At 50.9% G+C, this 25335-nt stretch overlaps 1 protein-coding gene across 4 annotated transcripts; it reads right to left on the reverse strand.

Moving 5' to 3' along the window:
• Positions 1-24125, reverse strand: PCP4L1 (Purkinje cell protein 4 like 1). Of its 4 annotated transcripts, none has more exons than XM_042976728.1 (5): positions 23899-24125; positions 14140-14337; positions 1676-1730; positions 986-1081; positions 1-805 (listed from the first exon to the last, which is right to left on the reverse strand). In XM_042976728.1, the coding sequence occupies exons 1-5, from the start codon at positions 23905-23907 to the stop codon at positions 711-713; spliced, it is 453 nt and encodes a 150-aa protein (XP_042832662.1). In that variant the 5' UTR covers positions 23908-24125; the 3' UTR covers positions 1-710. The 4 variants fall into 4 exon arrangements, with proteins under 4 accessions (XP_042832662.1, XP_042832664.1, XP_042832665.1 ...); XM_042976730.1 differs by having other exon boundaries at positions 14140-14378; XM_042976731.1 differs by lacking the exon at positions 23899-24125 and adding an exon at positions 17020-17881 and having other exon boundaries at positions 14140-14378.
• Positions 24126-25335: the final 1210 nt, after the last annotated feature.

The raw sequence follows: 25335 nt of genomic DNA on the forward strand, positions 1-25335 counted from the left end.
TCGAATGACCCCACTGGAGGGTTTGTTTTTTTCTTTAATCATCGTTGAACATGCTAAAATCACACAGAGGGGCTATGTCACTTCCGCTCGGACTCCGCGGCAGGGTAGGTGGGGACTCCAGGGGTCACTTGGTTTGGCGGCCTTCAGGGATGGCCAGATGTGGGAGGTTAGAGGTAGGCAGGTTAGCAAAGTCCCGGAAACCCTTCATCTGGGTACACATCTCCCAGCAGTAGCTGGGTCTCCAGAAGGCCCCCCCTCCCCCACGCTCCTGTCCTCTCCAGATCGGCTCTAGTCCCGTCTCCCTGCCCTTGACCCTCGGAACCCGCTCTGCCTCTGCCTCTGCCTCTTATGGTCGCAGACTGGATGATGAAGCGTCCCTTCCTGGGAACTCCTCTACTCGGCATGCAATAACGTGGAAGGTGCTTGATTTGGGTCCCCCTGGGGGGGGGGGGCTCCAGTCCCCACTGTCACCCAGCTCCTAAGAGGGTGGGTGGATGCGGTGGCGCAGAAGGATGTGAGCGGCAAAACCCGTTACCTGAAGTGTGAATGTTGTAGCTGGCAGAACGGTGCTGGTGCCCCCCCCCCCCACCTCGGCGCCCTGCTCTGAAGGCTTTCCCCTCCTTCCCACGCTGGTGGGGGCCCCTGTCTCAGCCTCAAAGCCTCTTGCCCCTCAACCTCACAGGCGAGGCACAGGTACCGACGAAGGAGGCTTATCCCGAGGAGAAACCGGCCCACCTCAGGCAGGTGGCTGCCAACTGGGTTCTCCATCTTCCCCATGTTCCTCGTGCTTCCACTGCGGCGATGGCTGGAGGGGGCGATCAGAGAAAATAATATCTAAGGGTCGAACTTGCCTCGACAAGAGGCGAGAGGGACACACAGGAGTGGGAACTGTGGAGGAGGGGAGAGAAGGGAGAGGCGGGGAGGGCAAGCCTGGTTATTCAGGGGCTAGGATCCTTTTTCCTTTTCTGGAATCTCCGGAACTTGCCCTGAATGGCAAGGGCGGCCTTCTCTGTTTCCGGTGCTGTCAGATCAATATCAATCTCCTCTTCCTCCTCAGCCTTCTTGGCACTGTTGGCCTTCCCTGCAGGGGGTTGAGAGACTCATAAATGGGTACACGGGCATTGCCCCCGCCCCTTTCTCCAGGCCCCCAAATGCAGCGGTTAGGGTCCACTTCCTGCTGGGCTCTGTGGGGTTCTCCAGTCTTTGCTAGGACTAAGGACGCCCGGTAAGTCTCCTGCAAACTTGAGTCAGGGGACGGAGGCTGAGAGCTCTCTCTAGCTACGTAGGAGCTTTGCTGCTCTTAGACCAAGATGGCAAATGTCTGTCACCACTCATTCCTAAACCCCGCGCTTCACATCCAGAGCATGTTCACTGTCCCCAGCGTGTTCTCAATTTCTGATTGACACAGTGGCCCGATTACCTGGCGAGTTTCTTCCTCTCACAGTGCCTGTTTGCAAGCACTCCCGAGCCAGTTTCTAAAATCAAAGAGGCAAGGCCGGTAGGTTTACTTCTGAGGAAAAAGTGGAAGGAGTTCTAACCGAGTGCTTTGTTTCACTTATCCACGTTCCTATTCCGACTACGTCTGACTCTGGGAGCTTCCAGACTTACAGCCCTACCCGTCTTCATGTCCGTGTATCTACCCGCTCCACAGATTGCCTCGCCCAACCCCACTCACCCTTTTCCTCCGGGCCAGGTGCCTGGTTGGCTGCTGGGGACGTTTTGGTATTAAGCTGGAAAAGACAAATCAGAATGTTAGATATTCACAGAAGCACTAAGGTGCCATCCCCTCGGACTCCTTACCAACACTTTGACGTCCTCCTACCAAGCACTTTCCCCTAGGCTTTTGAAGAAGCGGGTCTCAAGATCGAGATCGGAGGGAGGGAGAAAAGTCGTCAAAACTCGTTCAGCAAGTATTTATTGGCGCTGGGGAAGTCGCAGAGGACAAAACAGACTAGCTCTGTGCTCACGGGGTTTACATCCTAGTGCACAGATAGACCTACTATGCTAGTATGCTAGGTGGTCATAGGTGCTGTGTAGACAGAAGACAGGCAGAGGGGTAGTGAGGGCTGGGGTGGGAATGGAGAAAAAACAGGTGTGCGCAGAGTGGTCGGGAAAATCCTCTCTGAAAGTAGCATTTGAGCCAAGAGCGGAAGGAGATCAGGGACCCTCCAGTGGCTGTGGAGTGGAAGTGAGATGAGCCGTCAAGAGGAGGGAAGCAAGAGAAAGGGGGGGTGGAGACAAGATCAGAGATAAACTGGGGTGGGTCGACCATGGGGGGGGACTTGGGAGCTTTTTTTTAAAATGTTTTATTTATTTATTTTGTGGGAGAGTGGGGGGAGGGGCAGACAGAGAGGGAGAGAGAGTCCCAAGCAGGCTCCACGCGGTCAGCCCAGAGCCCTTAGGCGGGGTTCGATCCCACAAACTGGGAGATCACGGCCTGAGCCGAAATCAAGAGTCAGACGCTTGACTGACTGAGCCACCCAGGCACCCACGCCTTGGGAGCCTTCTTAAGGATTTTCACTTTTATAGGTGAGATGAGAAGGCACAAAGGGGCACGTGGGAGGAAGCAGGAAAACCCGGGGGGGGGGGGTTTCCTGCAGAAAATGAGGCAAGAGACAGGGGTGGCTTGGGTCAGGGTGGTGAGGAGTTCGATCCCGGGTATATTTTCATGTTATGACCCAAGGGATCGGTTGATTGGATGAGTGGCCTTCTGAGAAAGGGGTCAAGGATGACTCCAGAGTGTGTGGCCTGAAGAAGTGAGGAAAACGGAGTTGTCATTTCCCACAGTGGAGAAGGAGGCAGGAGCAGCAGATTTTAGGAAAAGGGTCAGGAGCTTGTGTTCGGACAAGTCCAAGAGGTCTACTAATTACTCAAGTGGAGATTCTTCTACGAGCTGCTGGATGTCCAAGAGGAGGACCCGGCCCAGAGGTATAAATGGGGCAGTTGTTAAACATATGGGTGGCATTTAAAGCCGTCAGGGGCGCCTGGGTGGCTCGGTCGCTTGAGCATCCGGCTTCGGCTCCGGTCACGATCTCACGGTTTGTGGGTTCAAGCCCCGCATCGGGCTCTGTGCCGACAGCTTAGAGCCTGGAGCCTGCTTCGAATTCCGTGTCTCCCTCTCTCTCTCCTTCAAAAATAAATAAAAACTTAAAAAAAAATTTTTTTTAAAGCTGTCAGACTGCATGAGAGCACCATCAGATAAAGAGAACACAGTCAAAGCCCGGGACATTCCAGTGATTTGAGGTTGTAGAACTAAGGAACAATCAGCAAGGGAAATTGAGAAGAAGTCAGGTAGGAGAAAAGCCGAGAGATTATAGTAATTTAGAAGGCCTGTGAAGAAACTATTTCACGCAGGAGAGAGTGATGAACCGTGTCCAATTCTGCAGGCCAGCCAAGTAAGATGAAGACGGGGGCTGACCCGGTGACCCTGACAGGAGGGTCACCGTGGAGGAAGGGAGCAGACGTCTGGTTATGGTGGGTTCGCGAAAGAAATGGAGGAGAGATTGAGGCAGCAAATGCAGAAGGCGTTGCAAAAAAAATGGGGATGGGGGTGTGTGGTTTGAGGGGGATACGGCTCACGAGAAGATCTGCCCGAAGATGGCAGAAATGACAGAATGTTTGTGTTTTTATGAAAATAATCCAGTAGAGAAGGACGCACTACAGTATTGCAAGAGCCTCACTGCTGGAGAAGGAGAAAGGGGATGAGATCTGGTGCGTAAGTAGAGGCGGCCCTGAACGGGGGGTGAACTGGAGGGAAGGCAGAGCTTACGGGTCCAGAGGCAACACGTGGGAACATTTGTGAGGTCTCTTCTCATTGCTTCTGGGTTTTCTTTTTAAGTTTATTTATGTATTTATTGGAGAGAGAGAGAGAGAGAGAGAGAGAGAGAGAGAGAGAGAGAGAGAATCCCAAGCGGCTGATGGCTCACCCGACACGGGGCTCGATCTCACGAACTGCGAGATCATGACCTGAGCCAAAATCAAGAATCGGACACTTAACCAACCGAACCGTCCAGGTGCCCCTCATTGCGTCTGTTTTTGAAGTACAATAGGTAACATGGTCATCATCCAAGAGGAGGAGGGAAGAGGTACTGAAGGAAGGAAGCAGGGAAAGAAGGTATGAGATACTCATCCAGGGAAGCAGGAAAGTGACTGAAGTAGGAAACAGTAACAGCATTGCTGGGAAGCACTGGGGCCCCTCCTAAGGCCAAGGACATGAATTTGAAATAAGATTAGTCAGCGATACGTGTGCTCTTCTCTGGCCTTTCTGCCCAGATGGAGAGTTAAATTCAAAATAATAGTAGTTCCCCTTCCTCAGAATTGTGTCACCGGGGCTGCTTCATCTGGACATTCCTATCGCAAGGTACAATTCATCTTGAGACAGAGGCATGCCTGTGGGCTCCTGGGCACCCTTGGAGTCTGTGGGCTCATTTCCAAATCGAATACCTGATATTTCCCAAAATACAGGAACCGAGTGCTTTCACGAAGGTTCTGTCATCTCATCCGTAGGATAGCTCAGTGGAGTCTCCAGCATTATCCCTCATTTTAGCAAATGCAAACCTTTGCTGAATGACTGCCAGATAGAAGGGCTCTGCTTTAAGAGCGGATAGAAAGAACCCAGTGTAGGACACGTAGATTATGCCATTTATACCCTATTTTGATGAATATTTATCAACCACTTACTGATGTTTGACTCTACGCCCTAATGGAGTATAGAAGAAACACAAGATCCATTTATTCAAGAAACGTATCACTGCCTAATACATGCCAAGCATCATTCTAGACACTGGGGATGAAGCGGTGAGCAAAATAAAGTTCCCGAACTCATTAAACACTTATGCCAGTTAGTGACATGTTCCAAGAAGGAAAATGAAGCGGCGTATCTAGGAAGGGCTCTCTGATGAGTGACATTTGAGCAGAAGTTTGAATGACATATAAAAACAAGCCGTGTGAACGTGTGGGAGAGAAGCCTTCCAGGCGGATGAAACGTCAGGTGGAAAGTCCCTGAGGCAGGTTTTGTGCCTTCTGTGTTCAAGGAAGAGTAAGAAAACCAGCATGGCTGGAGCCGAGTGAATGAGGGAGAGTGTAGAAGAAATGAAGCTGGGTGGGGAGCCAGAATATGAATATCTCTGGACCAGAGCCAAGGCTTTGGTTGTTTTGTTTTTTGTTTTTTTTTTTTGTTTGTTTGTTTTTTTAGTTGATGGAAAGGCATTACAAAGTTCGGGGCACAGGGAACCATAGCCTGATATATTTTTAAAGAATCACTTTGCTGCTCAGAGAACAGACCCTAGAGAGGCAAGAGAGAAACCAGGGGAAAGAATTATGAGGACGATAAGCCAGTGAGTGGAGAAGCCAGATCATGGGGGTTTGGAATAGGGCTGGAGGTGATGAGAAGTATTCAGACTGGAGACAATTTTCATGGTAGGATCCATGGGACTTTTTGATGGATGTGTGTGTAACGATAGCTCTTTCAAAGAGCTCTGCTTTAAGAGCAGCAGAGAAATTTGGCGGAAGGTGGGGAAGAATGCGGAGTCGTGGGAGAGTGTTTCAGCAAGTGAGTTGAGAAGGAAAACTTGATGATGCAGAAGAGAGAGAGCATAGTCACTAGAACAGTGCCTTGAACAGGCAAAAGGAAATGGACCTAGCACACAAGGAGAGGGGTTGGCCTCAGAGATATAGACAGTCCATCCATAATACAGGAATGAAGGCAACGAACATGGGTACGGAGGCAAGCAAGAGGGTACCTGTAATGGGACTGCGTGAAAGTTCTCTTCTGATTGCTTCTATTTCCTCGGTTAAACAAGAAGCACAGTTGTCAGCTAAGAGCGAAGAAGGGCCACAAAGGAGTAAAGGTTTGAGGAGAAAGGAGGAGTGACATAATCACGTAAGAAAGTAAGAGAGCGAATAATGAGATGTGGTAGGGTCACCACGCAGCCCTAAGGGCCCACTTGAGGTTAATGGACACGGATTTATTTATTTATTTATTTTTTTTGACGTTTATTTATTTTTGAGACAGAGAGAGACAGAGCATGAAGGGGGGAGGGGCAGAGAGAGAAGGAGACACAGAATCGGAAGCAGGCTCCGGGCTCCGAGCCATCAGCCCAGAGCCCGACGCGGGGCTCGAACTCACGGACCGCGAGATCGTGACCTGGGCTGAAGTCGGACGCTTAACCGACCGCGCCACCCAGGCGCCCCAATGGACACGGATTTAAAGTGAAACCAATTCAGATAGTTGTCCCCAGCTTCCAGGCTGAGTGAAGAGCACCCAAACGGTATTTACTGAGAACTTCCTAGGTGCCAAACATGATCTCATTGGATCCTCTGAAATTTCTGAGGAGTCATCCCTATTTCATAGTTGAGGAAACAGGCTTAGAGAAGTTAAAGGTCTTGTCCAAGGTCAACCCACCCTGCTAGGAAACAGTGGAACTGGCTTTGGGACCCAGAGTGGCAGACTCCACGTTCAACCACCAGGCTCTGCTGTTTCCACAGGATGGAATATTGTCACACGCTGGCCCAAATATGCCATTATGCTAACAACGACCGAATCTGGGTGAAAAGCACATAGATGCACACTGAACTGTTCTTTCAACTCTGATAAATTTTTCTAATAAAAAGTTAGGGGGAAATAAGAAAATCATAATTTGAAGTAAAACAAAAATTACTATGACATGTTTTAAAAGTAGGCTATAAATTGGTATGGTCCAATTTTTGTAAAAGATATAGACTGCTGGGGCGCCTGGGTGGCTCAGTCGGTTGAGCGTCCGACTTCGGCTCAGGTCATGATCTCACGGTACGTGGGTTCGAGCCCCGCGTTGGGCTCTGTGCTGATGGCTCGGAGCCTAGAGCCTGCTTCACATTCCGTGTCTCCCTCTCTCTCTGTCCCCTCCCCCACTCACACTCTGTCTCTTTCTCTCTCAAAAATAAAACATTAAAAAAAATTTTTTTAAAAGATATAGACTGTTTATCTATCTATCCATTTCAGTTTACAAATCTGAAAGAAGGGCTCCCGGCTGCCTCAGTTGAAGGAGCATGCAACTCTTGATCTCAGGGTCAGGAGTTCAAGCCCCACGATGGGTGTAGAGATTACTTAGAAATAAAATCTGAAAAAATTAAAAAATGATAATAGGGTGCCTGGGTGACTCAGTCAGTTATGTGTCTGACTCTTGATTTCGGCTCAGGTCATGATGCCAGGGTCGTGGGATTGAGCCCTGAATTAGATTCTGTGCTGGGTGTGGAACCTGCTAAAGATTGTCTCTCTCTCTCTCCCTCTGCCCCTCTCCTATTTGTGTTCCCTCTCTCCACCTGGGGGGTTCAGTTGGTCAAGCATCCGACTTCGGCTCAGGTCATGATCTCACTGCTTATGAGTTCAAGCCCTGTGTTGGGCTGTGTGCTGACAGCTCAGGGCCTGGAACCTGCTTCAGATTCTGTGTCTCCCTCTTTCTCTACCGCTCCCCCCACTCATGCCCTGTCTCTCTCTCTCTCTCAAAAGATGAATAAATCCTTAAAAAATCTTAATAATAATGAATAAAAATCATAAAAATCTGGAAGAACATTCACAAAAGTATTCCTGAAACTCTACAGAATTCCTGCTGGTTCCCCTTTCATTGTGTTTTTAAGTTTATTTATTTATTTGAGAGAGAGAGAGCACAAGCAGGGGAGGGTCAGAGAGAGAGGGAGAGAGAATCCCAAGCAGGTTCAGTGCTGTCAACATGGAGGCAGACACAGGGCTCGAACCTGCAAACTGTGAGATCACGACCGGAGCCGAAATCAAGAGCCTGACACTTAACTGGCTGAGCCTCCAGGTGCCCCTGTTTTTTGTTTTGTTTTGTTTTGTTTTGTTAAGTAAGCTCCGTGTCCAACACGGGGCTTGAACTCAACTCACGACCCTGAGGTCAAGAGTCATGTGTTCTACTGACTGAGCCAGCCAGGGACTCCTTGGCTAGTCCCCCTTTGACCAAAAGAAAGGGCCCCTGAGAAGAAACGTTGTTTCTGAGACTCTTGGGGGACCAGCCAGTCACTGCTTTCTTTCCCCATGATCTTCCTGTGGTCAAATTTATTTTTCATTTCCGTATCTTTTTGCACACGATCGATATAATGGCCCAGTAGTCGCCTACGTGACACATTGCCCTCTGGTACGCCGTCATCACGAGCGCTTCGTCCACACTGCAAAAGCAGGGCGGGGACGGTAACAGGATAACAGTCAATAGTCCAGGCAAGAGGGTCATGGGTCAAGAGGCGAGTGCATGACCTCCTAGTTCAAATCCTACTTTCTCGATCGCCAGCAAATCCCCGGCTCTGATCCTTGCTTTAACTGTTGTCCCTCTGACTCTAAGCCTGTTCCCTTAGAGTTCTCTCACCCTAGCGCCTCCCCCTTTGGAGGACAGTCAGGGCCCAATGTTGAACATCTCTCCTCAGATGGCTAGCTCTTCCTCTACTGTGCTTCTCATCTTGGCTACTCTTGAACTTCCTCTGAGCGGGAATAAGTGTGGGGACAGACCCACACCGGCCACCGCTTCCCCTCTGCCCTGCCCTGCCTCAGTCTCTCCGGAGATGACCGACCCTGGGACGCGGCCGTGGCTCAGCTGCTGTCTGGTCCCCCAGGGGTTCCCGGTGCGGCTTCAATTCATGAGGGGTCACCGGGGAGACCAGGAGAGGGTGCTTGCTCTAAGGAGGAGAAAGGCCCTATCACTCCCAACGCCCCCCTCGAAGCTTCCGCTGAGAAGCAGGGTGCTGAGTCTCCCACCTCCTGGCCTCCTCCCTCGGCCCTTTCCAGCCAGTTCTCAAAACAGCCGCTCTGGACACTGGATTTCTCGACTTGGCTTTTTGGGATTTGCTGAGGTTGGGGGGTGGGGGCAGTTAGATCGCAGGTTGTCAGCTCCCACACTCCATACGGTACTCGGCCCTTTCCTGCTCCCTGGTCTCTGCCCCAACTCCCCTGTTTGTTCTCCAGAATCCCAGCAGTTTTCGATGAGTCAAGGTCCCCTGGTATATCACCTGCAAGCAGGCTGACTACCTGCATTTCAGATAAACCAGGGAGGCGTGGCGGGGAGGCGGAGGGGTCCACTCTGGGTGAACCAGAAACCACGTGCTCTGTAAGAGTCCCTCTCCCAAGAACTCACATCTGCGAAGCCACAAGAGCTGTGACAGGTGAGCGTTTCTCAGCCTCTGCCCACCTCACATCCGGGCCAGGGATGCGCGACAAACTCTCGGGTGGTCTTCTCTTTCTTTCGATCCTGAGTTCTTCTGACCAGTAACGGCAATGAAATGGTTTAGCGAATCCTCTCCCTTACAGGACCCAGCAGGAGAACGAGGAGGAATCGAGGACCGCGTCACGTCACCCTGCCTTACTGGTCATCACATATGTCATACCTACTCCGTGTCAGTCACCTTTCTACACACGTTATGAGCATGGACACGAGGGGTCTTATCACAGCCCTACCAGACGGCTATTGTTGCCCTTCTCATTTTACAGAGAAGGAAACTGAGGTCAAGAGAGTAACTTGCCTACGGTCACCCAGCTAAGAAGTAGGAAAGCCAGAACGTGGAGCCAGTCTGACTCCAGAGTCCAGGCTTTTGAACACCACGCTGTGAACACCACTCTCCCGTCTCTAGCCAAGGAAGGACAGTGGGAGGGAAAATCCTAATCATTCCCACAGGCAGCCAGAGTCAAGGTCAGTCTCTCAATCCACGGGCCCCAGCACTTTCTTCACGTACTCTCCACAGGGAACAAGGGAACAGTATCACGTCCTCCCATCGTGGGGAAATCTTTATTTATTTATTTTTTTAAGTTTATTTATTTTGAGGCGGGGAGAGGCAGAGAGAGAGAATCCCAAGCAGGCTCTGCACCGGCCAACACGGGGCTCGAACTCACGAAACGTGAGCTCGTGACCTGAGCTGAAATCAAGAGGTGGACGCCTAACCACTGAGCCACCCAGGCGCGTCCCCCCATCCCCCCCCCCCCTACTGTGGGGAAATCTTACTACACAAGCTGCTCCGAGAGCGTGCGTACTGACTCAGATTCCGGCTTTGCCGGTTGACCTGACCACCCCGATTCTGGCTTTTATCTCAGCGTGTGCTCCGTGGGCCACCTGACACACAGCAGGCTGACCTCTGGGGGACAGCTGTAACCCGACGTACGCTCTCTACTCGCGGTGACGCTGTGAAGCGGACGCTTCAGATGCCGAGAATTCCACGTGCGGGGCCATCGCCCTGGTTTCCGCCTCGAAGGACTCCCCCGCCTACATTCAATCTGCGATTCTGTGTCTCCGGTGCGCTTAGAGCTGGGTTGGGCTCAGCCTCCTGCCCACACCAGGACGAGATGTTTCTCACGTCTCAACACGCACCAAACGCTAATTAGCAACTGTGAGGCCATCGACTCTCGCCTTTCCCCAGAGGGTCCCACTTCTTTCCTTGCCTACCTCCCTGCACTCCTGTTCCCCTCACCTCTGGGCCTGACCTACTCCCAAGTTCCATTCTATCACGTTGGCGGTAGCTGCCAAGTTCCCCATGAGTATATTCTGGTTTCCTCTGCAGTTCAAAGTTGTGGGCCCTCCCTTCCCCTGGGGAAGGAGGAAAAGGAGAGGCCAGGCCTGTTAGCTTAGGGGTCTTGGGGCTCTGGGACCGCAGAGAGGATTCTGCCAAGGCAACAGCCTCCCTTTCCCGGTGTGATACCTTCTCCCGGGGCACTCATTAGCATTCAGATGAATCCCGATTCTTCCATTTAGCTTCCTCCTTTCTCCTCCCTTTCTCCTCGGGAGTCTTTACGATTAACTCCCCTCACTCTCTTATATATAAAGTCTCCCTGTCTTTAAAAAAGGGGTAAAAAAGACTTCCTCGAGCTGAATTCTTTTTTCAACTACCATTAGAGGGAAAAGCAGCAGGTCTAGGACCATGCCTGGAGGAACCCCAATACTCAAAGGTTAGAGGGATCCTTTCAACAAATACAAATATTGCAAAAAAAAAAAAAAAAAAAAAAAAAACACCGAAAAACAAAAAAAACCTCCATCTGTACCTTGTACTTCACACAAAAATTAACTCCAAGCACACATAAAACCTAAAACTGTAAGACTTCTAGAAGAGAATATAGGAAAAAAAATCTTTCCAACCTTGGGGTAGGCAAACATTTCTTAGATATACCACAGGTAAAATCCATAAGAGAAAAAAATTATAAACTGGACTTCGTCAAAAGTAAGAACTGCTCTCTGAAGGGCGCCTGGGGGGCTCAGTGGGTTAAGCGTCTGACTTCAGCTCAGGTCATGATCTCACGGTTTGTGGATTCAAGTCCCCAGTCAGGCTCTGCGCTGACAGCTCAGAGCCTGGAGCCTGTTTCAGATTCTGTCTCCCTCTCTGTCTGCCCTTTGCCTGCTTGTGTTCTCTCTCTCTCTGTCTCTCTCTCTGTCTCTCAAAAATAAATAAATAAAACATTAAAACAAAAAAAGTAAGAACTGCTCTTAGAAAGACACTCCTAAGAGACTGAAGAGGCAAGGCACAGATTAGGAGAAAATGCCTGCAAATCACATGTCTGACAAACGCCTTATATCCCACATACATAAACAACTTTCAAATCTCGGTAACGTGAATGCAATTTGTAAACACGGGCAAGATATTTGGACGCCTTGCCAAAGAAGATACACGGGTGACAGATGAGCACAGGAGAGAAGATACATAACATCATTAGCCGTTTGGGGAATTCAAATTATAACCCCACCGAGGTACCATTACACGCCACTACTCTCGTGGTTTTTTCGTTTTGTTTGTTTGTTCTAACCACACGGCGTGCTGGCAAAGATCCAGAGTGCCTGGAACGCCGTCTACTGTTGCTGGGAACGCAAAAGGGCGCGGCCACTTGGTGGTTTCTCAGGCACCGTCACTGCTGACCCCAGCAATCCCCCTCCTACGGATTTTTCCCAGTGAGATGAAAACCCCTACACGTACACCTGGAAATGAATGCCCGTAACAGCCCTACTTGTCATCACCAAAAACTGGAAGCAGCCCACATGTCCCTCACGTGGGGAAGGGATAAACGAAGCGTGGTCCGTCCGTGCGCTGCGATACTACTCGGCAGTTAAAAGAAGGCATAAGCCACTGATACAACGATATGCATGATGGATGAACCTCAAATTCATTAGGCTAGGGGGCGCCTGGCCGGCTCAGTCCATAGAGCGTGTGACTACTGATCTCACGGTCTTGTGTTCAAGTTGGGTGTAGAGCTCACTTAAAAAAAAAAAAAAAAAAAAAAAAAAAAAAAAAAAAAAAGCGTTAGGCTAAGTGAAAGAAGCCAGTCCCAAAAATCTACGTATACATAGTATGATTCTAACGATATGACATTTCTTGTAAGGGCAAAACTATAGGGAACACAGAAAGATCATGTCAGTGGCGGCTGAGGTCACGGGAGGGGTGGTGACAAAGGCGAAGGAGGGATCTGGGGATGATGAAACTGACCCGTATCTTGATTGTGGTGGTGGTTTCATGACCACATGTGTTTGTTAAGATTCACAGACCTACACACTGATAAGGGTCCATTTTACTGCGTAGAAATTTTATGTTAATGTCTTCAGTGTGGAAAAGGGTTAAGGGAAGGTCAAGAAGCTAACAACGACTGAGAAGGAGCACTGAGAAAGGCAGGGTAGTAGGGGGCACCTGGGTGGCTCCCTCGGTTAAGCGTCCGACTTTCGGCTCAGGTCATGATGTCACGGTTCGTGGGTTCGAGTCCCGTGTCGGGCTCTATGCTGACGGCTCAGAGCCTGGAGCCTGCTTCGGATTCTGTGTCTCCCTCTCTCTCTGCCCCTCCCCTGCTCGCATTCTGTCTCTCTCTCTCTCAAAAATAAATAAACATTAAAAAAAAAAAAAAGGCAGGGTAGTAAGACAGACTGGGGGGAGGGGGTGGGCCTAGGGCCTCTCACGGCTCCCCTCTTCACAGCAGGGCTCTCTGAACACTTACTGTCTCCGTCTCCTTACCTTCCAGACTCTCTAACCCATTTCAACCCCTCCTCTGCCCCTCCTACTCCAGTGAAATGACTCTTCAGACAAGCAATGACTCTATGATACCAAGTCAATGCAAAGGTGCCAACTCCATTTGGCTTGACTTGAGGCATTCGACACGCAAATCGTTTCGCCTTTCTCGACCCACATGCTTGCCCTGGCTCCTGGCACATCATGATTTTTCCTGGTTTTTCTCCTTCCTGGGCACTTCTGCCCAATGCTTAAGTATTGGAGACTCTCGAAGTTTGGAGCCAGACTCTCCTTCTGTTCTCTCTTCCTAGAGGATCATATCCGTACCTCTGACTTCAGTCATCATTTATGTACCGTCCCGGAGAATGAGGGTTGGCAGACTACAGTCTCCCTGACGAATCTGATCTGTAGCCTATTTGTGTAAATAAAGTTTTATAGCCACACCGATCGTTTACATGTTGTCTATGGCTCCTTGGCTCTGCATCAGCAGAGTTGAGTAGTTGCAACAGAGACCATATGGTCCACAGGGCCAAATACATTTAGTATCTGGCCCATTACAGAAAAAGTTTGCCATAGAACTGCAACAGATCTTTCTGCAATGATAGAAATGTTTTGTTTTTATTTATTTTTTATTTTTTTAAAAGGTTATTCATTTTTCAGAGACAGAGAGACAGAGCGTGAGCGGGGAAGGGGCAGAGAGAGAGGGAGAGGGAGACACAGAATCGGAAGCAGGCTCCAGGCTCCGAGCTGTCAGCACAGAGCCCGACGCGGGGCTCGAACCCACGGACGGTGAGATCGTGACCTGAGCTGAAGTCGGACGCTTAACCGACTGAGCCACCCGGGCGCCCCATGATAGAAATGTTTTAGATCTGTGCGGTCTGGTATACGGCATCCATGTGGCTGTTGAGTACTTATGTAATGTGGCCCGTGCAACCGAGGAATAAAATGTGTAACTTTATTTAATTCCTAAGTTAAGCGTTAGTTGTCAAGCGTTGGTTAACTTCGATAAGTTAAAGAGCGACAGGTGCCTAGTGGCTGCCATTCTGAACAGCCATTCTGAACGGCCACTGCTGACTCCGATGGACATCTCTGTCCCAGAGCCCTCCTGTGGGTTTCAAAACACCTCCACCCGATGGCCTCCAGAAACCTCAAGCTCTATGCATCTCAAACCGGACTCATAATCCTACTTACCCAACCTTGTCTTCTGCAAATATTCTCTATCTCATCCAGTTGCACAAGCCAGAAACCCGGAAATTGTCCCCGACGACTGTCCTTCTTTCCGTCACACTGTGTGTCCCATTCAGTATGAACGCCTGTTAACTTCATCTCCTGAGGATTTCTCACTCCCGTCACTTCTTTCCACCGCTGCCGCCCTAACGCAGTTGCTTCCTAGGTGGGCCAGTGCAATAGCCCAAGCGGTTACCGATGGTCTTAGGATGAAGAATAGAATCATTACTGTGGTCAAAAGGCCCCTATATTATGCAGCCTCTGATTGCCTCAGTAACCTCATCTCTGGAACATACCTTATGCCTTCCTACCTCAGGACCTTGGCACAGGATTCTCTTATCTTTACTCCCTTATCTAATTAATTCCTGCTTATCCTTCAGAGCTCCCCTCAAGGGGTCCTTCTTCCGGGAGGCTCTTCTTGGCTACCCAGACTTGGCCAGGGCCCTCATTATGTTTGTTGTTGTTGATTTATTTGAGAGCGAGAAAGAGAGAGAGAATCCCAAGCAGGCTCTGCACTGTGAGCCTGGAGCCTGACGCGGGGCTCAAACCCACGAACCGTGAGATCACGACCTGAGCTGAAATCAAGAGTTGGACGCCTGCCTGAGCCCCCCCAGGCACCCCTCATTATGTTTTAATCAGCGCCGAGGATTTCCTCTTGGTAGCACTTATCACTCGTGTAACTAAATCATAATTTTGTGGTCAAATATCGAATGTACGTCCCCTCCATTTGGGTGTGAGTTCCCATGAGGTGGGGGCAGTGTCTACCTTAACTCACTACCGTACCCCCAGGGTCTAGCACAAGGCCTTTAGGTACTCAGGGTTTGTCGAATGAACGAAAGAGCTCCCACTGTGCTCTATTTGCCACCTCATCTGGATTTCTGAAAGCAAATTTGTTTTCAGCTGGCTGAGGGCCTCCACTCTATAGCTAGTTCAGAGGCTGTTAAGAGTATCAGAAGCCAGGTCACTGCTCTTCCTCGCGTCGGTACGTTGTGCCTGAAAAGGAGTTGAGGACGAAGGAGAACCTGTCCGGAAGCGTACCTCCTATCGCCTGTACGACAGCTACCGTGCATTTGGCTTCCCTTCCCCCACCCTTACCACCTACCAGATTCCACTGCCTCGAAAGCACAGTCCATATTTACCGCTTATTTGCGTGTCACAGTAACTGCAACCTAGGCCTTGCACAGAAGAGGTACCCAACAGATATTTATGTGAACTAAAAAGTTCTCCAGCCTCAAATTCCCGGAAGGAGTGCTATGGCACATTAGGTGGAGCTAGACAGATCTGGTTTCATATCCCGGGTCTGCACTGACGATCTTCAAATCCCAGTTCTGGGGCGCCTGGGTGGTTCGGTCGGTTGAGGGTCTGACTTCGGCTCAGGTCATGATCTCATGGCTCCTGGGTTCAAGCCCCACGTCGGGCTCTGTGCTGACGGCTCGGAGCCTGGAGCCTGCCTCGGTTTCTGGGTCTCCCTCTCTCTCTGCCCCTCCCCTACTTGCTCGCTCACTCGCGCCCTCTCTGGAAAAAAAGAAAAAAAAAAAATCCCAGTTCTGCCATTCCTAGCTGTGTGACATTGGGTAAATCGCTTAGCCTTGCTGTGCTCAGACCTCTCACCTGCAGAAAAGAGACAGTATCTGTTCTGAAGGGTGAAAAGAACTAGAGAAAATGTATGTAAAATGCCTAGCATGTATTAAAATAAATAGTTAGTATTTTGAGGTAATATAATCCTGGGTTAAATACAGGAATAGGTCAAGTTACTGGGGAATTGCCTGGTTAAAGTCCTGGAATCAAAGACTAAAGTTGCTACAGAGTTTATCTTCCCTAAAGAGACCTGAAGGCCGAAGACTATGCCAGGATTGGTCTAAGGGGACTTGAGGCTTATTCTCCAACCACAGGACCTTCATGACGGAGCTCTTTTTACTCTAAACCAATGCTGGAAATCACAATCTCCATCTTCCCAATGTTTGTCCCCAGAAATGCTGACGATGGCTCTAAACTCTGATAAAGGGCCCAACAATAGTCTGCGTGGACGGAAACTGTATTCCGTGCAGCAGCCGCCCAGGTCTGCGGTCCTGGAGACTCCTGGAGCCACTCCCGGGTACACAGGAAGGGGGTCCTATACGGCACCTCCGTAAGTGTTCACATTTCATTTCAAAATTTTTTTTAACATTTGTTTATTTTTGAGAGACAGAGACAGAGCATTAGCAGGGTGGGGGCGGAGAGAGAGGGAGACCCAGAATCCGAAGCAGGCTCCAGGCTCCGAGCTTGTCAGCACAGAGCCCGACGCGGGGCTCGAACTCACAAACCGGGGGATCATGACCTGAGCCGAAAAGCTGGACGCTTAACCGTTGAACCGACCGAGCCACCCAGGTGCCCCTGTTCACGTTTCATTTCAAAGAACTCTAGGGGCGCCTGGGTGGCTCAGTCAGTTAAGCATCAGTCTCTTGATTTGGGCTCAGGACATGATCTTCTAGTTCGTGGGTTTGAGCCCCGTGTTGGGCTCTGCACTGACAGTGCCGAGGCTGCTTGGGATTCTCTCCCTCTCTCTCTCTCTCTCTCTCTCTCTCTCTCTCCCTCTCTCTCCGCCCCTACCCTGCTTATATGTGCACGCACACACTCCCTCTCTCAAAAATAAATAAATACACTTAAAAAAAAAAAAACAAACCTCTAAGACACAGACACGCATTTTATTTTTTGAATCCAAACGATGATTGTGCAAATCTGTTCATTGCAAATCTGCTCAATCAGAAGGATGGCTTGTTAGCATTGTCCTGGCAAAACGCCTGAGAACAAACTGGTGGTGACTTAAGTACCGTTTCCCTCCTGCCACCACTGGGGAATAGGTACCTTATCACTTTAGGCCTGACTCCCTCTGCCTCCTTCAAGGGCTGCGTTTCTTCCTTTCTTTGTCTTCTTCATCTGTAATGGTGTTGCCACGGCAACCACTGTCACCAGAATAGGCAAGACAGTGTCACCCCCTCTGCTCCAGCAAGTTAGAGCCAACCTTGGAGAAGGTAAACTACCCAGATTTCCCCGCACTCCTCTTCCCCCTGGGCTCTTGAAAGAGGTTGTTCGGGGGCGGCAACAGAAGGAACAAAGGAGGACCTCACCATACCTGGATTTGCATGATCCGGCTGGGATGCTTTGCACATGAAAACACATCATCTACACATTCTGGTGCTGCTGGAATCACAGGGTTCAGATGAAGAAGCACAGGGACTCAGCGTCCCGCCCTACAGCCCAGGGCAGGAAACCTCAAAAGGGCCTGAATCGTCAAACTCCGAAACAGGAGCCCCCAAAAGACCCCAACCCCTTCCTTGGTTTGGTAGAGACATAAATCCCCGGCTCCGTAAGCTCCCCGCCTGCGTTAGAGGTGCAGAAAGGGACGGAAGACAGGAGTTCGTGCAGCTGCTTCCAAGTGGTGACAAAGAGGGTCCCCAGGGACCCTTGCACCCCTGCTGACGTATCTTCCCCCAATGCTAGATGAAGGTCGCTGCCGAAGGACTTCAGAGAGGCCCGTGGGATGTCCGGGTGCCTCTGCGAGACCCTAGCCTGCTGTTGGGAGCACTGTTGGAACCGGTTCAATTCCTTCAGTGCAGCAACCAGCTGCAGTCTTCAAACAGCCTCTGAAAGACTCGTTCAAGGTCACCCTCAAGATAACAACAGAAGGAGAACTGGGAATTCTTACTTCAGGTCCTACACACACACATTCTTCTCCTCATATAAGGAATGTGAGCCAAATATCCTGGAACCCAGATGCCTCCTAAAACAGGAACTGGACCTGAGCGGTCGGAGCTCCCGAGCACCCCCCCCACTCTGCCCCCTCCCCCCGGCCCCTCAGACACCCCAGCCCTGGTGCCTGGAATAGCATACCCCCCACCGGAGCCAGAGGCAGAACTCCTCGGGCCAGGCTAGCTCATGGCACGCGGTGAGTCAACAGCCCCGCCGTCCCCCCAGCATGGGCTGCCACAGTTTAATGAGCGGTTCTTTGCGGTGCCCTGCACACAGCTTGGAGCTGTGCCTTCTACCCCACACTGAGGGTAGGGGTGGGGGAGAGCGAGCAGCGCCAGGCATCATTTATTACTATAATCTTCAATGTGCATCCCACCCATGGCGTTAATGTCCCAAAATAAACGTATTAATCCCCCCACAGCCTACAAAGCAAACACTCAGCTGGAGGGCTTTGTGTGGGAGGGAGGCAGCACCAAGGACAACAGAGTGGGAAATGGCACCTCTTTCCCTGGGGTGGGGGGGGTGGGGGGGGGGCGCTGCTGGGAAACCCAGGTGGGCATGCCTTCAGGAGTCAGCCTAGAACGAAGCAATAACGAGGCTTCAGGGAGGAGAATGTGACAAGGTCCAGGATTTGGGGCACCTGCTCATGGGCACCCGCAGGGATGCAGAGCTCTTGGAAAAAGTGGTTTGGGATCTGCTTCCGACTTGGCTTACTCCCTCGGGTAAAACAATTCTGGGGCAAGTCAAGGCATTTTGAGCAGCCCGTCTGGAGCATGGATTTAGAAAAGCACGCGCTTCGGATCCTGGAATCCTAGTAGGCTGCTAACACTTACTTTGCAGGTCTAACACATTCTTCTTTCCCCCTTCGTAGACTCTTCCTCCCAAAGCCTTTGTACTACTCTTCTTGGAAGTCAAGTGGCCCAAATGAAAGGGCCCTTGTTTGGTTAGCAGGTACACCGATTTTATTGCGAGATCTTTTGTCCTGCACTGGGCCCTCCAAGTCGAAACTTCACCGGACGTCAGAGAACTGCTCTCGTTTCTTTCTTTTCCGACAGAAAACCGCTCCTTCTGGCCCTTGATGCTCTGCAGTTCCGGGGATCGATGATGGACACCGGAAACTAAGAACCCAGGAAAAGGGGGCCTCCAGGTTTCCCCTCACTGTCTCTCCTGTTAGCTTGCCTGAGCCACTTGAGCACATTCACTGCACCCATTTTCAGGGCGACTGCACATCCTGCATTAGGGACAGTAGTTGCCCTGCCTAGTATCCTACCAAAATGTACCCTGTCGATAAATATTATCTCCCGTGGATCTCTCGTCTCCCTCTACCCTCCTGCTCAGCAGGTATTAAATCACATTGCTTAGATTTCCTGTAGAAAGTACTTGGGACCTATTCCTTAAAGGTTGCATATAAATCACGGCATTCTATGCTCGTTGGGGTAACATATTAAAGGGCTCATATGGAAAGTTCTTTTGGAATGAGCAGTCTGTGCCCTAGTCTTCGTTGTAGTGTTGTGTACACTTAGCTCAGCTTTGGGCCTGTTTCCTCATTTCTAAGATAGGAAGATGGGATCAGATGATCTTTAGGGCTTCTTAACGTATCTAAAATCATATCACTAAAACGTTTGGACAGGGACGCCTGGGTGGCTCAGTCGGGTAAGCATCTGACTGTTGACCTCAGCTCAGGTCTTGCTCTCAGGGTTGTGAGTTCAAGTGCTGGGCTCCACACTGGGCATGAAGCCTAGTTACAAAAATGTTTTTTAAATAATAAAATGTTTGGTTATTTGAGATTTTCTTGGTGAAAGATATATCTGTATTTCTATCTTGAAGAATTTTTGCAAACCAAGCTTCTTTCTTTCTTTCTTTCTTTCTTTCTTTCTTTCTTTCTTTCTTTCTTTCTTTCTTTCATTTATTTTGAGAGAGAATCCCAAGCAAGTTCTGTGCGGTCAGTGTGGAGGCCAACACAGGGCTTGAACGCACAAACTGTGAGATCATGACCTGAGCCAAAATCAAGAGTCAGCCACTCAAACAACCAAGCCACCCGCGCACCCAAAATTGTTTTCCATGAGGAAAGAAACTCATGAAGGGCAATTTGGGACTATAGAGAAACAGGAAACAGGGAGAGGCATTCATAGAACCACTGCTCTGAAAGGACAATTACTCACCTGACCCTTCTTCCTCTTCTTCCCCTTCAACCCTATCTCCATCACTTGCATTCCTGAAGACCCTCCACAGACCGACGGAAAGATGCCTCAGGTTTGCATATTTCAACTCCAGCCACATTGCTTATGGGCGCCTGCCCTTATAGAGCCGTGACATTCTACGACGCAACAGACCACAGCTGCGGCTTAGGAAAAACAGTCGTCCCAATTCCTGGCTAGGAGATAACAGTCATCCACTTTTACCAGCGAGAGGCTCCCACTCAAGCAGCTAAAGCCAACGACCTGGATGGGTGACTGAGAAAGCAAGTTCTGGAACCAAGTTCTGATTTCCCTCGCTTTGGAAGACAGATTATTTTCAGAGGTGGAGGGCATTCCAATATTAAGTAGCTAGCCCTTCTGTTTTATATGTCCAATAGAACCGTAATAATTATAATAAAATACCGAAGGGAGAGGGAAACTTGGATTTCCTCCAAGTCCCTTCCAGGTTCCCTAACAACTGGCTCACAGAAGACAACAGAATGGTATAGGCCTGCCCAAGCTTCCGTTGTGAGGAAGGTTGCAGACTCTGACAGATACGCGCACGAACGAGAACGTGATCTCCCAAATGCGATATCCCATTGCCAGTACCTAAGACGAGAGCCAGCAGGAGGATAAAGGAGGGAGTACCAGTTCTGAGCTCTCTCCTAGCGAGGTTTAACGGATTTTTGGCCCCTGCCAGCCAAAACACAAGACAGACATTGTGAGCACAGTTCCCAGGCACCCACGACCCCCGTTTCAACAGAAGGACGGCCAGACCAAGGGATCGCACCAGCTGGGCCCCTCACAGTTGAAAAATGCGACAGGATCACAGGAGAACTTGCATCTGTGCTGTAAGCAGCCGGCTACACCGTAGGAGTGTCACGAGGGGTTATGGGACAGAGCCCCCGGGGACGGCGTGCATCTCCCATTCCCATCCTTCGTTGAAACCAGCGAAAAGTTATGAAACGACAAGAGATAGACCGTGATTCACAGCAATCAAGTCCTGCCTGCAGCTGTGAATACAGCAAGCTGAAGCTGAGTCCCCTGCAGCTCCCCTGCGCATGGACACACACACACACACACACACACACACACACACACACACACGTGTCCGTTTATGGGGAAATGCTCTGCTGCAGTACTGAGGGACAGCAAACAGCCATGGAGGCAAAGAGGAGCTGGAGATCGTCCCCAGCAGCCCCACCGGAACCCCTGCTCCTTGGTTGCACTATGTCTGAAGACTGCTCTCCGGTTTTGGTTCTTCAGTTGAAATGGGAATCTCGTAAGGAGATCCCAAATCCTCTCGTTTCAGGCAGTTTCTCTGAAGCAAGAAAATAAACAGGTGGTGTGTGTGGGGGGGGGGGTGAAGCTTATATAAGATTTAGGGTGCACGGGGCTTTCCTGGGCAGCCCGAGGTGGAGAGCCTTGGGGCTGCCCAGGGAGAGGTGGAGAGGTTTGGCGTCTCCCTGGAGCTCCAGAGCCCTGGGCAATACTTCCGCTTTTTATCGTGTTTTTTTTTTTTTTCCTACCAGAGGAAGAAAACAGGCCGGGTCTTGGCCTCTCAGGGAGCAGAGACCCCTTGGGGATCTGGTTCAGAAAGAGCTAGTCTCTGCGTAGACCCAGGTGGCTGCTTCTGGATTTTATAAATACTCATCCCTGAAGCCAGGCTCAGCTCCATATTAGAAGGCAGCCTTGAGAACTAAATTGCTAGTTAGAACCAGTTCACTCTGACGGCCTGGGCACCCCTGCGCACGCAGACACCTAGTCCCCATCCGAGGATCCTATAGTCATCATTCTACCGAGCGAGCTCCTGAGTGAGGCTAGCCAAGTTCCGCCACGAAGTCAAGGCTTGACTTTCCCTTCACACACCAAACGGTCTTCCTGGTCACCGAAACAGCTTCATCCCTCCACCAAATGCCACCCTAAATGCCAGCCCCTGTAGCGTGCCCTACAGAGAGTCTGCGCACTTCCCCCCCTCCCCCCCCCCCCCCCCCCAAAGCACAGGCTAACCACACATATTCACGCTGGCATAGCCTTCAGGTCACAATCTCCCAGGGGACGGCTTGAATTGCAACTTTCAGATTTAGAAACACTAGAGGGGGCCTTGAACTCCAGAGCTCACTGAAAAGAGGGCAAAGGAAACCTCTCTTCTCATATCAGGGCTGCTCACATTAGAAGCAAGAGGAAAGGGGACGCCTGGGTGGCTCAGTCGGTTAAGCATCTGACTTTGGCTCAGGTCGTGATGTCACGGTTCATGGGTTCGAGTCCCGTGCTGACAGCTCAGAGCCTGGAGCCTGCTTTGGATTCTGCGTCTCTATTTGCTCTCTGCCCCTCCCCTGCTTGCTTGTGTGCTCTCACTCAAAAATAACTATTTTTTTAAATGTTAAAAAAAAAAAAAGAAAGAAAGAAGTGGAAAGAAGATTGAACAATTTTTCTTTCCTTCTCTTTCTGAAAGGCTGCCCTGGTCACAGTCACAACTAGGTGAGGGACTTGAAGCCACTTTGGTTCATCTGCAGCCCCCAGACTAGCTGAATTTTCCAGGATAAACTCAGTGGACATAGCAACCAACACAACACAGCCGTGGGCACTAATTGGTTCCCTGGACGACAACTCTTAGTAGAGCTCCTACTAGAGATAAAGATCTAAATTGAGACCTAGGTTCCAGGGTCCTGTCCCCTCACTAACCTGGTATTCTTGAGAATTCTCGCGCTCATTTTCTGTAATATTCCAAAACAGAAACGGGGAGACAGTAACGATAGATAGCTAATGTGGATTGAGTACCTCCTCTGTGCCACTGTTCTAAGTCTTTTGCATATTATTATCTCATTTAATCACTTGAACGATCCGTATTACCCCAATTTTACAGATCAAACAACGAAGCAGAGAAAGATCTAGTAACCTGCCTAAGACCACATAGCTAGGAAGTCGTAGGGCTGGGCCCTGGCATGTGGCTGAGACGCCGGATTTATCACAAGATCCTGGGTACTAGGAAAGGGGGGTGCAGAGGGCAAGCTTGCGGTGCTACTTAGCCCATACTGACTTCACTTGGGAAGGGAGATCCTGGTTTTTGGATCCTCCAAATGCATTCAAACAATGGGAGAGGTCTTTCCAAGTCTCTGCTTTGACCCCCACCTAGGGACAGTGTCCTTGGAAAAGAGAAAATCCCAGTTGATGGACTGGCTCTGTCTCAGATGGATGCCACGGAGCCAGCCAGAAAGACCTAGGCTGTAACAAACACTGCAGAGGGAGACCTCTCCGGAAGGGGACGTGGCTCCAGGAGTGGACGTGCCCCCACAACAGGGGCTTCTGAATAGCAGCACCGGTCCCTCCAATGGTTGGCTCCCGTCTGAATGGGGGGGGGGGCGGGGGGGGATGCCACCTTCTCCAAAGGGGGAAGGTGACGCCCACAGGGGGCGAGGGCTGGGGTTGTGGCTGAATGCTACCTAAGGAGCGAGTGCAGCACAGCCTGGAGAAGGAGGGTACAGGCGAGCCTTTCTCTCCGAAGTCCGGGGAGTGCAGGGAAGCCCGAGTGGCCTCGCAGCGCTAAGACAGATGCAGAGAGCGGTATCCCGAGGAGGCGACTTATCACCTGAGACCGCAGTCCCCCCCCCCCCGCCCCCTCATCAAAAGCTCCATCCAACGCGCCCGGCTGAAAGCCTCCGCCTTGCAGTCGCTTCCCAGCGCCCGGGGCGGGAGCTTCCCCGGAGGGGCCGTGGGGCGCCCCCGGAGGGCTCGGGGACTCGGGGCTGCCGCGCCCTCCCTCGCTCCCGGGTTCCCGCGCCGCGGCCTCCCCGCCGCAGGCTCGCCCGGAGCTCACCTCGCTCATCGCGGCGGCCGGACGGGGCGCGGCACGTGCAGCAGAGGCGAGGGGCCCTCGGGGCTGCGCGGGCGACGGCCGCGGGTGGCGGGGCTCGGAGGCGGGAGCCCCGGCCGACGAGCGGAGCAGAGGCTGGTGCGGGGAGGGGCGGGGGCCGCTGCTCCGGAACCCGCACCCCGGCTCTCGGCGACCGGCTCCCCGTCGCCCGGTCCCCTCCCGACCCCGTCCTGTCGGAGCCGCTCCGCGCGCCTCCGCCGGGCGCTCCTTTTATAGTCGGCGCCGCACCCGCCTCCGGCCCGACCAATAGGAGCGCCTCCTGCCGCAGAGTGACGGCGCGGCGCATCCAATGGTGGCGGGCCCAGCGGTCTGCTGCATTTCCAAACTAGGGTAAGTAGGTCCGAGAGCGGGAAGGAGGGGGAGACCGTCGGGGGAAGAGAGCGCGGCAAGTGAAGTCGCGGGAGCAAAGAAGGAGGGAGAGGAGGGAGTGGGACACGAGGGAGGGGAGGAGGGAGAGGGAAGGAAGGAGTGCGGGAGTTCGAGACAGCGGAGAAAGAACTGGAAGGAAATCAAGAGGGTATCCGAATGAAAGGGGTAAAGCCGAGAGTTGTTGCAGATTAAGATTTAGTCGTAGGACGGCAGTCTGATTAAGAAAAGGGAACAAAGGAGGAAGAGAGGGAGAGATAGAGAGGAGGGAGGAGAGACTCAGAGACAGAAGCAAGTGGACAGGATTCCATGGCAAAGAGCTGGGAAATTGTGAAGTGCCTGTTTGAGAATATTCTAGATCTTAGGAGTAGAAAGACAGTTTACGATTCACCTGTCTTACCTCCCATATAATGTAAAAAAAAAAAAAAAAAAGAAAAAAAAGAAAAAGAAAAAAGGTCCCTTAAGCATCCACTTGAATAGGTAATGAGCTCCCCAGCAGAGTGAATTTACAACTGCTTATTCATTCAGTCTCAGTCTGACGATGTGCCCTCCACTGTATCAGGCATGATGCTGAGAGCATTAAAAAAAAAAAAGGAGACACACTTAATATGACTTTGCACCTATTGGTGCCATTGAAATAGGGTTCAACATGCAAGTCCCGTTGGCCTGTGTCTTCCTGCAATTTAGGTAGCTGCCCGTGTGGTGGTTCCTGTTTGAGTACCAGAGTCCCCTAGCCAAGTGGGGTGTAGGAAGCAGATGTGAAAGATGGAGCCCACGGTCCAATCTGCATAGACGGGTTTTCAAGGGGATGGAATTTTACTCAATAATTATGTCGTCTAAGTTTCAGAGGGAAAATATGGTTTGAGCAAGATGAAGGGAAGTCAAACACAGAGGCGAGAGTCATGAACTCCCCAAGAACTTCCACTGATACTCCCTTTTATCTAACTATCTAGCTTTCATTTCTGCTTTAAGGAAATCCTTCAAATCCTCTTGCCTAGATACTTCTAGGCACTG

This window comes from Panthera tigris, chromosome F3 (assembly GCF_018350195.1).
Source record: "Panthera tigris isolate Pti1 chromosome F3, P.tigris_Pti1_mat1.1, whole genome shotgun sequence".
Classification (NCBI taxonomy): domain Eukaryota; kingdom Metazoa; phylum Chordata; class Mammalia; order Carnivora; family Felidae; genus Panthera; species Panthera tigris.